Below are 14,004 nucleotides of genomic sequence, written 5' to 3'. Positions count from 1 at the left end.
GAGTGGGAAGGAGATAGGTCAGTGTGACGACTGATTCTCCATGGAGTGATGGTTTCCAGACAACTGCTCAGACAATTCCTGTTGACCTGGAGTCTGCATTGCCCAGCCTGAGGAATGTCTCCTCTCACTGTGCTGGTACAACTCAATACCATCAGCTGTGGGGTAAGGTGAAGAGCCAGCCCATATTGGAGGGGAGGATAAAGAGCTGTACTCATCCTCTTGGACTGGTGGCAGGCTGGTGTCCTTGCTGCTGGGGGAGTGGGAAGGGAAGGATGTGAGTAAGGACAGAAGAAGGTAGGATGTTTGTGAATGCTGATCTCATCATCACAAATCAGTAATGGATATTGTCTGCAGGAGATAATAGCAGCTCTGCTAGGGAAGGAGGCCAGTGTTTCACACTCCAGGGGATGGCCAGGGGAGGATGAGGCACTTGTGTCATTAGTCATTAGCGTGGAGCAGGTGGCTTCTCATCTTGTAGGGTTTGTGTAGCTGGAGGTCAAGGCAACCTCCATTGTGTAAACCACCTGAAATCAGTCTCAACTGCTGTGTGCTGAGCTGATGGGTGCTGGCAAAGAGATGTTCTACATCAGCTCAGACAGGTGCTCCCACGTGGGTTCACGAATGTCTGTCTGGGCAGGAAGCATTGGTTTAGGACCATCGGCTCCTGAAGTGGTTTCCTTACACACGTACAGGTCCTGAAGGCAGACCAGCATGCCATCATCCCCAGGTCTGGCAGGCCTCAGCCCACCTGGCAGCATGCACCATGTCCTCCACTGACCCACTGGGCACGGCTTCCCTCTCTCCTCGGTACAAGGCAGATGGGAACACAGACCCCTGCTTGTTTACAAGGCTGTGACTGACTGGGTTTTCCATCCCAGCACTTCCTGACAAGTCTTCTCTCCTCCTGTGCCTTCACAGCACTTGTGTGAACTTCTGGTTGTGCCACCTTCCCCTCCTCTCTTAGCAGAGTCTAGCAGTGGGAAGTGATCATCACAACTAACATTTGCAGAGCGTATGTCTTTCCACAGTTCTAGAGCCTTCAATAGATTGAACCCTGCTTCCTCCTTCACCCTTCACTTCCAAGCTGTTTCTGGATCCAGGCATCTCAACTCCCACAGCCACTCTCAGCTCTCAGAGCTCTCTTCTGCCTGGTGATTAAGCCTTTATCTCCTGCCTTGCAGAACCTGCCTCTGATGCCTTTACCACTGCTCTCCATTACACAGACAGTGTTCATCTCAAGATCCTTCCAGCTATTTCCAACCATTTCACTTACAGGCTAAGTCCTGTTGGCTCCTTCATCCATTGTAGCAGATGATGGCTTTTCTCTTTGCCTTTAGGGTCATTAAAACTTAATTAGCATGTCACTTTCTTTGTCAAGGTATCCGTTCCCCCCATCCATCAGTGATGTAGGACACTGCTGAAATTTCCTTCTTCCTGTATAATTATTTTATACCCCTGCATCTTTTATGCAAAATGTTCCCTTCTGAAAATGCTCCATCTCCTTCCTCCAGCCCTTTCCAAACATCCAGTTTAGCTGTGGTACCTGCTGCAGGTTTGTTTCTTGTAGATGAAGTGAATTCATTGCACGATTACCGTGTTTTATTAGCTAGCTTGCTTGTTGAAACTCCTTGACAGCTTGATTCAGGCATTTGTAGGTGTTTTCTTCACCCTCTCTCTGGTGACCCACGTCAGCTGGCTCCAGTCTTCCTACATGAGTGTCCACCAGAGCTGTCTATCCAGGCTCCATCTCCAACCAGGGGAGAGAATTCACGGAGCTCTTGGAGCGAGCCCAGAGGAGGCCATGAAGATGCTGCGAGGGCTGGAGCAGCTCTGCTCTGGAGCCAGGCTGAGAGAGCTGGGCTGGGGCAGCCTGGAGAAGAGAAGGCTCCTGAAGGGGAGACCTTAGAGCAGCTCCAGTGCCTAAAGGGGCTGCAGGAAACCTGGAGAGGGGCTTGGGACAAGGGCCTGTAGGGACAGGCCAAGGGGAATGGCTTGAACCTGCCAGAGGGGAGACTGAGCTGAGCTCTTAGGCAGAAGCTCTTCCCTGTGAGGGTGCTGAGGCGCTGGCACAGGGTGCCCAGAGAAGCTGTGGCTGCCCCATCCCTGGCAGTGCTCAAGGCCAGGTTGGACACAGGGGCTTGGAGCAAGCTGCTCCAGTGGAAGGGGTCCCTGCCCATGGCAGGGGTTGGAACTGGATGAGCTTTAAGATCCCTTCCAACCCAGACCAGGCTGGAATTCTGTGACTCCTCTAAAAGGCAAATTGACAGGGGTCAGACACCCCATCTCCCACAAGGCAGATCATCATTTCTGCTCACTGCTGGTGACTGTGAATTCCTCAAACACTTGACAGAATAGAACAGCCCCTTTAGAGGGAATCTAAAGCCGTGGATCATAGATTTATCTTGTGGATTAGCCTGAGCATGTCCCATGGAAATACAGGAGCAGTGACTGTGTGTGTAGGGATGTGCAGACCACAGGCTGGAACACGTTTCTGAGGGAGGCCAGGCAGCTCATCTCAGCTACATGTCTTAATTTTTAGTGTCTGGTGTTAAGTGAGATGAATCTGACACTTAAAGCGGTTTGGGGAAACGTTTCCTTCTTATTTTGTATTTAGGAAATGGAAAGGTATATAGTGAATGTTTGAAAAACAACAACAGTAATAACAGTAATTATGGGGGGGTGCAATTTTCCTTCATTTTTAAGTGAGGTTGCTAGAACAGCTACTGCTGTGCTGATATTTGGCAGGGACAGCGAGCCAGTACCCACTTGTTTCTGCAAAACGCGGTTGGATTTTTAATGACCATCAGCAACACAACCTTGATTTTTAAATGTCATCCTAAATGTAGCAGTTCCAGCCTCCTCTGCCTGGCATGTGGGTGTTGGAGGAGGCATGAATCAGAAAGCAGAGAGAATCGCTGGGGCTTTGTGTGAGTCCTGAGTTTTCCTTGAGGGCTTTCCACCTGGGAAGTGGTTTGGGTTGGCTGTGGCCCCGTGGCAGCACTCCTGCTGTCACTCTCCCCTCTGTTAATGCATAGCTTTGATGCAGAAGGAGTTCACTGGGTTTCTGCAGGGGCTGGTGTTCCACAGGTCATGCTTTCTGTTTATCAAAATCTGATAAAGAGACCAAAACAGGTGTCCCAGCTTTTGCAGGTGCAGCTTTTCCATTCTCTCTCTGGCTGGAAGCACTCCCCAGGCTTCACTTTTAGAGCTGAAACCTGTGCTTGGCATTCGCAAGACGGTGATTTGCTTTTGTAAGTGGAGCAAAGTCTCGTTTTTGGAATCATGACTCAGTGAAACAAACCTTCCTTTCTCCAGTAAAACGATTCTAATAGCGCTGTGAAACCCAGTGGGACTGGGAGCAGCCGGAGTTTAAAACATGACATTGCAGTGGGCATGATTCTGCCTGTGATCCAGCAGCTTCCCTTGCCCGTGGAGAAGTGGGGTGGGTTGAGATGTGGCATGGTGGCACCCAAGGGTGCCCCAGGGCATATCCGTAAGGAAAAGGGGTGGGAGATGATGGATTTGCTTGGTGTAAGGCACTGCCTCTCTCAGTTACCGGAGGAACACAAGGAGCTGTGGAGCAGATGGCAGGGTTAAAATAGGACAGTGCAGCACGGAGATGCTGCTGGAAGGGAGAGGAGTGAAGCGCCTGTTCTCACACCTCGCTTTGTGCCTCGTGGAGGAGCTGGAGAGTGCCGGCACTCGCTGGCATTCCCGGCAGGGACACGGCAGGCACAGGCTCTCTCTTTGTTAGATTATTAGCATTTGTCTTAAAGAAGAATCAGCTCAAGCGAGCAAGGAAACAAATAAAGCGGGTAACACTGGGAAGGCTTAGCCTCAGGCCTCCTTTCAGTGTCGCTCAAGATTATTAGTGGGACGGATTATACAGGTGCTGGCTGCTGCTGGAGAGCACCAGCCCAAGTGTTAAGGGCCCAGTGGTTAACGCTGAGGCTTTGCCCTTGCAGTGCTTTCAGACAGCTTTTTGCAGTGGTTTTCTGTTACCTGAGGTGTGTGAGTAGATTTGTGGGAATGTTTGAGTAACTTCTGCGTGCCTGGAGTTCTGCTCAGTGCCGCTTGAGACCTCATGGGGATGCTTCTGTCCAGGGCTGCCCTGCCCCGAGCTGCTGGTGCAGAAGGCTCTTGTGCAGGGGACCTGCAGCAGCACCAGCAAAGAGCATCCTAGGCTGGTTTTGGAGCTGGGATGCTGGGGGCATGCAGGGAAAAGGAGGAGCAGGAGGGCACAAGCCCAGCACTCTCAGTTTCCCCATCTATGTATGAATCATGGGGTGCTTTGAAGTCCCTGTGATGAAAAACATGGGATGAGCTCAAGGACGTGGTATCCTACGATATTGTTCTTGTTCCTTGCTGTGGTGTGGGTTTTCCTAAGAGAGATCAACACAATTTTGGTGGGCTGTGGCTAACATGGCATGGAAATAAATGAGTTCTGCTTGAACTCATAGAGAATTGCTCGCTTTTTAGTAAAGCAGCCTCTGATGAAGCAGATCCTTAGGCATCAAAAAGCATTTGAGCTCTGGTAAAATAACAGGCTTTCAGAAATGCCTAGGGAGTGTTTTGTAAGCGTGACACACATAGCTATAGGGTTGATTTGTGCCTCAAAATACAACACTGGTTGGGGTGATTGAACACGGGGATGTCTCTTTCCGTGTACCATGGAGCCCTTGCTTGTACCTACCTGGAAGGCTCATTCATTCAACAGGTTTCGCTGGAAGAGAGCTTACAGAGGTTCCTTGGTTGTTGCAGAAGGCTCCTGGCTCACCCGGTCCAGCCCTTAAATCACAGCGCGGTAACAGACCCTCCAGAGGGGCTGCATGGGCCCGTCCTTCACCATCAGCAGAACAGAGAAGATGGGGTAGTCTTGATGGGGCTGCCTGGTACCCTTTCCTGTGCAGGCTTCTCCCTTCCACTGGAGCAGCTTGCTCCAAGCCCCTGTGTCCAACCTGGCCTTGAGCACTGCCAGGGATGGGGCAGCCACAGCTTCTCTGGGCACCCTGTGCCAGCGCCTCAGCACCCTCACAGGGAAGAGCTTCTGCCTAAGAGCTCATCTCAGTCTCCCCTCTGGCAGGTTCAAGCCATTCCCCTTGGCCTGTCCCTACAGGCCCTTGTCCAAAGCTAGTTTCCTTTCTTAATCACAAATGGTTTGTGGATCTTTGGCTGAGCTTTAAGCGGAGCTGACATCTGAGGCTCTTGGAAGCGGAGCTCCTCCACTTGCCCTGGTCTTGGAGGGAGCTTCAGGTGCACCAGCCCCTCCAAAGCAGACCAGTGAGGCACTTGGCTGTCAGCAGTGAGGTTGTGTAGCTGGGGGGTATGTGCTGGTACCAAAATAAAGCTCAGAGGTGGCAAAGCCAAGGGGTCAGGAGAAGAGGGAGACTCCAGGGTGTCCTCCGGAGCCTCACAATGTGCTGGGGAGGTGGGATTCCCGTCTGTGCTCACTTTGTTCCTGTGTGCAATCTCCAGCCTGTTTTCCTGTACCTTTATTTTTCTCTACAGCTATAAATACAGCCTGTCCTCTGTTGTTTGTGTGTGTTCAGCAGAACAATCTGGCGCGGTTGATTTCATTACAGCACCTAAGATTTTATTGTCCAGAGCTGCTTTTCACTCTTCTACTCTGCTGTGTGGTCAGGTGAGGAAGAGGAGGGGCTTCACTGCCACTCAACTCGGTCCCTCTGTTCACATTGCTCCTCTCTGTGCACTTGTGCTTTGGGCAGCTCCTGCCTTTGGTTGACTCAAGGAATGCCCCAGCTCTGCTGCCCACCCTGGTGATGCTGGGACAGTGGGTGCCAGCTGGGGGGACATCCTGCACCCCTGTGAGGTGTCTTGCTGCGGCAGATTGGCTTTTCTGTGCTTTTATTTCATTACTTACTTTTACAGCCCTTTGTATAAATCTAATTATCCACCTGTTATGCTACATTACAGCACTGCAGCTTGTCTGATGTGGCTTTTTTCCCTGCTCCAAAATCCTAGCTGCCTTACCCTTGCCCTGTCTGGGCTTAGGTGATCCAGCTCACCTCCTCCCAGTGCTCCCAATGGCTCTTTACCTTGGCCACACCACGAGAAGCAGCTCTGCTCTGCGCTTCCACCTCAACATCCTTGTGACTGCAGAGGACCAGGAACTCACACTAAGTAATTCCCACCTACATCACCTATCCGAGAGCAGTTTTCCCTGGTTGAACCCAATGTCACAGTGTCCCCAGGGAGTTTGGGGTGTTGTTTGTAATGGGATGTTACAGCCTGCTGGCTTTCAGGAGGGATGCTGGAGGGCTCTTGAGAAGCTCAGCTATCTCTTGCTGGTGCCTGGGACACAGATACATGCTTGATAGCAAGCCAAGGTCCCTCCAGCTTTTGCCAGGCAGTCTTCCACGCTATTTCTGCCTCCCTGGGTGACTCATGCTCCTTGGTTTAAGTGTCACATTAGCCCGTCAAAATCACAGTCACGTGCTCACCTCCAACTTATTCTCTGCAGTTCTGTTCTCCTCTTAGCAACAAATACTCAATAACCTAATTGCTCATTAAAAGCCATACTTGCATCTGTGTAATCCATTATGTCACGTTGAGACGTGTTGCTCTCACAGGAACACTGCTGCTCCCCCGCTACTGCAATGAGCGCCTGGCTTGGTAGAAAGTGAGAAGGCAGCATGGCATTGAAGTGGAGATTTTCATCTTCTCAGGGGTTATTTTATGTCTCTCCTATATTCTGTGCTTTTGAACATCTAACATTGCTTTTATGCTTCACATCTTTCATGCGAAATTGTTGTATTGTGTTGCCTATTGAAACCCAGTTTTCCTTTTGTCAGGTTTCCCCCCCCTCACCCCTGCTTTCTTCTTGGCTGTATTTTGATTGGCACGAGTACTTAGGGCTCCATTTTCCTGGGTGGTTTTTAATCTCCTTAAGTCATAGCTCTGAAGGCCTTTGTCTGTAATAAACTCAGCTCTGAGCTGATGCTTGGAGAGCAGTCTTTCTAGGCCAGTTCTGCTGCATGCAGACCTCAGTGTGGGCTTTGGGTGTCTGTGCTTCATCCCTTCTCCTTCCAACTCCAAACAGTCGCATGCAGCCTTGTTGGGGTTGGGGTTATTTTATTATTACCTTGTACATCTCATACTGTGTGTGCAGATGTCCTTTTCTATAGCATGGGACTGCAGTAATGGACAGCCTGTGTTAAACACGGATTTTTATTTTACGCACCAACCCCTCACTGAAGCATCAGTTGCTGGTATCCCATGGCAGAGCTGGGTGGTTGTTTCACAGGTTGAGAGGGCTGCAGAATTGTTTCTGTTGTATTCATAGAATCCTAGGATGCTCTAGGTAGGAAGGGTCCTTAAACCTCCTCCAGTTCCAACCCCTGCCACAGGCAGGGACCCCTTCCACTGGAGCAGCTTGCTCCAAGCCCCTGTGTCCAACCTGGCCTTGAACACTGCCAGGGATGGGGCAGCCACAGCTTCTCTGGGCACCCTGTGCCAGCGCCTCAGCACCCTCACAGGGAAGAGCTTCTGCCTAAGAGCTCAGCTCAGTCTCCCCTCTGGCAGGTTCAAGCCATTCCCCTTGGCCTGTCCCTACAGGCCCTTGTCCCAAGCCCCTCTCCAGGTTTCTTGTCCCAGTTTTTCTTCTCTTAAGAGCAAAGGTTGGAAGGAGACGTGGCCAACCGGTGCGTACCTGGGAAGTCTTGGATTTGGAGCTGGCAGGGCTCACAGCAGCTGATAACACTGTTGTTTCTGATGGGGATAGTTCATGCCATAGCCAGTACTTTGAATGCCACAGGTAAAGCATATTCTCCCCATGTGTCACTTTTCACTGGGACTATTTTAATGCTGTTCATTTCTTTCTTAAACCTGCAACCTACAGTTCAGTGGTGCAAGGATTAACAAGCTGCTGATCATCCTGCCTCTATTTTCTGCCCTTATTCAGAGTCTCAGATTTACAGCTATAGTCTGGCCTGAAATTACTGAATTCCAGTCCAACCTTTAAGCATTGACATCGTGATGATCAGTTTTATCTCTCCATCTATTGTCTGTCAGGAAATTTTAACAGGAATATACTTACAAGAGCTGTCAGAAATCCTCCAAAGAAAGGCCTCTGCAAAAATCATTGGCCTTTCCACGGTGCCCTTCCTTGCATAGCTTTGGCTTTCCAGGACTTACAGAAACGACCTTTTTCATTGCCTTTCAGATTCCTACCCAGGTGTGATGAGGCACAAGAAGCCAGGCAGGGCTTGGAGCTGTAAAGCCGCGTTTCAGACCCAAGCCAGAGCCTTGGTGCACTCTCATTATGTTCATTAGCAGTTTTTAGTGTGATAAGCGGGGAGGGCAGGGTGAGCCTCGCTGCCTGCTTCTGATCCTCAGGTTATAGCTCAGCCTAAAGAGACTGTACTAAATTTTTTAGGCTGTTTCACAGAGTTGCAGACTTTGATCCCTGGCTTTGATTTCCCAGGTGGCATCGCAGAGCGCAGGTTCTGTCGAGAGAAGAGCCCCATTAAGCCCTGTCCAGCCCCGTGATTATCTTCCCTTTTCACCATCGCACCAGGCTTTCATCAAAGCCCCAGCTCCCAGCCTGTGCCCTGGGGGGGCGGATGCAGACAGTGGCCATGAGAGCCGGTGTGTGGCCACCAGCGCAGCTCCAGCCAGGGCAGGGGAAGTGCTGTGCTCAGCACCCTGCTCCTGCCGGGCAGAGCATCCCCTCCACTGCACTCCCCCTCTCACACCTCTTTCTGGGCTTTGCCTGGCTTCAGCAGGGTGCTCAGAGCAAGGAGGTGACCCTGGTTTCTCTCTAGGGTCTGTTTGCTATAACAAGCAGGCCACATAAGAAACGCTGTCTGTGTCCTCGTGGGTCCCCGGGTCCCTCTGCACCACTTGGCTTTCCTTTGCTCAAATGTAGTTTAAATCTCAGTCTAATTTTGCTGCCGTATTGCAAGTTCCCACCTAACTCAAGAGCTGCTCTTGCCTCAGGGCTCTGATGCTGCTTTTCAGTCTTCCCACGTCCCTTGCATGTGCGGCCTGGGAACACTTGAAAGTCTCTCCTAAATTTGTATGTGTGTACTTGGGCTCATCCTATGAGCAATGGGGTGTCTGTCTCTTCATGGGTAGCACTGATAAAATCCCTTGCTCAGCAAAACAGGAGCTGCTTCCATGGAGTGAGTTTGCCAGTGAAGACGGCAGAGAAGCCCATACTGGATTTCAGGAGCACTGTGCTGCTCCTGCTCCTTAACATGCCCAAAACAGTGTCCAGGGAGAAACAGTCCCATGAGCAGGTCCCTCACATCCTGACAGCAAGGTGCAGGGGAATGGCAGCACGTTGGGGATTGCAAGCTGCAGCCCATGGGGAGGCTGTTTGGAGGGCTCTGATCCATTGTGCTGGTGGGTCCTGTGCCTGCTCATCTTCATCTTGAGGTCTTGCTGCTTCCACAAAGAGCTTTAATGGAAGAGAAAAGGGGGAAGGGTGCAAACGCTTGTGGGAGGTGCTGGCTCCATCCCTGCCTTCACCACCCGCCAAGGCAGGACCGGCCACCAGGCATGGGGCACTCTGACAGCGCTGATCACTGTGCCTCGGGCCCTGGGTTTATGGCTTCTCCTCCTCTCCCCATGCGCTGTTGAGGCTTGTGGGGTTCTGGCAAACCAGCCTTGACTGTGATAATGTCTGTCCCTCGTGGGAAGCTGTAACTCCAACGCAGTGAAATAGAAGCTGGCAGAAGATGGAGCATTTCCTTGTGCCGCTGCAGCAGGCGGGCTCCGAGGGGAGGTTGCTGCTGGCTTCCCCTCCCCTGCTTCTTGTGTTCTCCCCTCTCCATGAAGGGCATGGTGACCCTCCTCCAGCCACACAGAGGGAAACGTGCTGGGCTGATGGAGCACTTCCATAGAACCACAGAATCCCAGACTGGTTTGGGTTGGAAGGGACCTTAAAGCTCATCCAATCCCAACCCCTGCCACAGGCAGGGACCCCTTCCACTGGAGCAGCTTGCTCCAAGCCCCTGTGTCCAACCTGGCCTTGAACACTGCCAGGGATGGGGCAGCCACAGCTTCTCTGGGCACCCTGTGCCAGCGCCTCAGCACCCTCACAGGGAAGAGCTTCTGCCTAAGAGCTCAGCTCAGTCTCCCCTCTGGCAGGTTCAAGCCATTCCCCTTGGCCTGTCCCTACAGGCCCTTGTAAATGACACCTTTAATTTGTACTCGGCAAAGTCACGGTTCCAGGAGCTTTGGAAGGAGGCAGCAGTGGGAAACATGAGTGGTGTTTGTCTTGTGGTCAAAATGGTGCAGCTTCAGCCTTACAGGGTGCTTGTGGTGATGTGGGTGGCAGCCCCAGGTGAGCCTGCCTGCAGAGGTCCCTGGGAGAAGGCAGGAGCATCAACCTGCATTAGTATTGGAAAGCACAGAGTAGAACTGGATGAGCTTTAAGGTCCCTTCCAGCCCAAACCAGGCTGGGATTCTGTGATTCTATGGAAGTGCTCCATCAGCCCAGCACGTTTCCCTCTGTGTGGCTGGAGGAGGGTGACCGTGCTCTTCGGGAGTAGAATGAGGGATGGATGGATGTGATGGACATGGGCATAGGATGGGACAGGGCTTCAGCCGTGTAGGGAGGACCACATCTGGAGGGGATGTGGTGTGACCCCACAGTCAGAGGTGGTCCTCCCAGGGCAAACTGGGGCTAATAGAGGGCAGTGGGGTCCCTCTTGGGAAGCTGCTTTATCTCGAGCGCAGCACTTGTGTGGAGTCCCCATAGGCTTGTGGCTGTTCCTCACCCGGGTTGGAAGCGGGTTAGTCTCATCTCTCAAATCTCTGCCATCACTGCAGCATCACGGGGTCTCACTGGAGATGGATTCCATGCCTGCCCCTGTCTCAGAGCTTCATTGCTGGTGCCACCATTCCCTTATCCATCAGGGATCACCGCAGGCTGAATTTCCCATGTGAGTGCTCCCCAGTCTGTCTCACTGTATTCAGTTCTCTGCAGGCTGCTTTGCCCTGGGCCTGACAGTGCAGTTTGCACAGATTTGGGCTGAGTGTATGATTGTTTTTGTTGGTGGGAAGCCTGCACTATTGATAGTAGGCGTTAAACACTGAGAAGTGAGCAGTACTCCTGCCATCCGGGAGGGCTTCCTCATCTCCAGAGGTGCTCCTTGGCTCCTCAAACTCCATGGGTCAGAGATTTTAATTAGCTCTCATCCTGCAGGCGAGCAGCCAGGCGAGCAGCCAGTTCAGTTCATCACTTGTGTCCCTTGCTGTGAGAGGTTTTATTATGGATTGTAGACAGATGTGGCAAAGGAGCTTGGATATCCCAACCTTCTTGAATGGCACCGGGAGGTCTCCAGCAAGAGGAGATCCTCTTCCAGTGCAGGCACACTGAGAAAGGTGCACGCTTGCTCTGGTCTCCCTTGCCCAGAGTGACTGCTGTCAGTGACTGCTGTCAGTGACTGCTGTCAGTGACTGCTGCTGTGCTGAGGCTGGGCAATGACCGCATCCTGGAGCGCGCCTCAGGTCCCAGCCGGACCCAGGCACCAGAGGCCAGTTTGCTCCCCGGGCCGCTGCAGCCCGTGGGACCGTGCTGTGGTCATCCCCTCTGCAGGAGCATCCTGAAGCTCCTGGCTTTGTCCGTTCTCCCTCCTGGCCTGTGCGGGCAGGGCAGGGATGCTCCTGTGCTGGGCAGGGCCTGCGCTGCTGCAGCAGGAGAGCCAGGAAGGGGGAATGGGAAGCGGCTTCCAACAGCCCCCTTCCCCTGCCTGGAGGTCAGCCTGGTGACTGCAGGCAGAGCCCCACATCCCAGGGCTGCCAGTGACTCCTGGCGCTGGGGGGTGCAAAGCCTGGGTGCAGCAAGGGGGGGTCCTGGCACTCGGCTCACCCAGATGGGCTTAGTGCTTAGGTGGGGTTTAACGGGGAGCTGCTTCCTGCCCAAATCCCTTTGTCTTACGGGTTCTGTTGTAACCCTGCCTCTGTCTCTCTTGTCTCTTGGCTGGTGCTTGGCTCTGGCTGCTCCAGCAGCTGCCTGGTGGCGGTCAGAGCTGCGGGTGTTCTGCTGCAGCAGGGACGCGTGGCCTTTGGCCGGCTGCAGTGCGATTGCTGCCTCAAAGAGGAGCAAAGGCTCAAGTGCTGGAGCTCGTCCTCAGAGCACAGGAGGCTGTGATCGGGGATGGAGGCTGTGAGAGCCCTGCCAGAGGGAGCCTGGAGCAGGTAACCTCTGCCCACCGCCTTCACAGAGGTGCTGGAGGTGGGGCTGTGAAGCATCTGCACAGCCGGTACCCGGGGCCATGGTGAGCAAGGCTTGGCCTTGCCTGGGCCAGGGGCAGCTGCTCTTGTCCAGGCCTGGGGGTTTAGCCTGGGTCTTGAGACAGGAGAAGAGTGCTTGCTGTGAGAGGTGTGTGTGTGGTGAGGCCAGGCACGCTTTGAGGTGGGGGCACCAGGACAAGCAGGGCCGGTGCTGCAGCAAAGGGGCCTTTGAATAAAGGAGCACACTGGCAGCAAGTGAGGAGCACGAGAGGGGAAGCAAGAACTGAAACGGAAAAGGCAGTTAAGGATCGAGGTGATGGGAAGAGAGGATCCATAGCTGCAAGGGAAGCACAGGGGAGGGCTCCCTGCCAGGGTAAGACAGGAGGACACGTGGTGGGGTGGCACTGGTGGCTCTGTGTGCCCTTCCCCAGCCCCTGCCATCCTTTCAGGCTGCATCAGTCATGTGCTGTGTGCGGGGTGGCCTGCAGGGCCTCACACCTCCACAGCCACAGGCTGCCAGCACTGGGAGAAGGGGGATGCCCTGGGGTCAGGCATCGTTTGTGTCGCTGTGCGTCCATCCCACCCTGCCGTGCCTGCTCTGCTGGTGACCTGCCTCTGCTTCGTTCCCTGCAGCAACCCCAAAGTCCAGATAGAAGCCATCGAGGGGGGGGCACTGCAGAAGCTCCTGGTGATCCTGGCGACGGAGCAGCCCCTGCCTGTCAGGAAGAAGGTGAGAGCGTGGGGAGGCACCTCTGGGGAAGCTGCTCTGGTGCTGCAAGCGCTCCCGGGGGCACCACCGGCACCGGGAGCCCGCAGGCCCCTGCTCTGCTCAGCCAGCCCCGGGGGGGGGGACAGGGCTCGGTGCTGCGGCTCCTCTGGGGGGCAGCGCAGCCCCCAGGGGCTGAGGGGCACGGAGCGGGCGGTTGGAGGGAGGCGCTCGCTGGAGCCAGCGCCGGGTCCTGCCCTCGGTGGCTCCGGAGCGGGCGGAGCAGCGCTGAGAGCCCGCAGCCAAATGTGCAGCCCTGTCCGTCGGGAGGGGGGCTCCTCGCCGGGCTCCCTGGAGCATGAGATCTCATTACCCTCGCTGCAGCGCCCGGTGCCACCTCGGCTTAGGGGCTGTGCCGCTGCCTGCTGCTCCCCAGTGACCTCCTGCGAGAGGGAGCCAGCAGCTCACTCCCGTCAGTTCACCTGCTGCATGCAAGCAGTGACCTGCTGCTGGTGGTGCAGCACCACCGGGCGCCCCTTTAGTCCGTGGTCAGAGTCCTCCGGTGAGGGAAAGGCCCAGGAGAGGCTTTGGGTTTGGCCATGGGTGTGAGGAGGTCCCAGCTTGAGAAGTGCCCCATGGGATGCTCCATCCTCAAAACACCTCCCAGGAGTGGCCATGGCTCAACCCAGAGCTCGTTTGGGGTGGGAGGGGGTGGCTGGGTGTGCAGAGACCCTCACCAGCATCGCTTGAACCCCTGCGTGGTGGGTGCGGGACAGCTCTTCCCAGTGAGCCCAAACCCGTCCCACAGGCACCCACTGGAGAAGAGGGACAGGGATGCCCTCGGTGTTGTCCACATTCACATGCAGCCTTATGAGAGCCTCTGAGGGTGAAACCCCCTTCTCCAGCAGGACAGAGGCTCGTAATTCCCAGTTCCCACACTGTGCCTCCCAGCTCCCTCCAGACCAGGATCCCAAGCACAGGTTGCTGCCCCAGCCCCTCCCCATGGCTCCCGCTCTGGGGCCCTCCCTCCCCGGTGCACAGCAGAGGGGCCAGAGGTGCGTTTCTTCCCTCTGCTGTGTGCTTCAAGCAGGAGC

General features: G+C 54.3%; 1 protein-coding gene across 1 annotated transcript in view; it reads left to right on the top strand.

Moving 5' to 3' along the window:
- Positions 1–14,004, top strand: part of SIL1 (SIL1 nucleotide exchange factor) — a 76,934-nt gene that overhangs the window by 59,529 nt on the left and 3,401 nt on the right. Inside the window, 1 exon segment of the mRNA XM_061360571.1 lies at positions 12,838–12,934. Within this exon segment, the coding sequence (XP_061216555.1) occupies positions 12,838–12,934 (97 nt within the window).

The sequence above is a fragment of the Neopsephotus bourkii genome, unplaced genomic scaffold (genome assembly GCF_033783945.1).
Source record: "Neopsephotus bourkii isolate Nb327-2 ecotype Australia unplaced genomic scaffold, CSIRO-AGI_Nbou_v1 NB_1031, whole genome shotgun sequence".
NCBI classification, from domain to species: domain Eukaryota; kingdom Metazoa; phylum Chordata; class Aves; order Psittaciformes; family Psittacidae; genus Neopsephotus; species Neopsephotus bourkii.
Note: the sequence above shows the minus strand (reverse complement) of the source record. Positions and strands in the feature narration are given on the sequence as shown.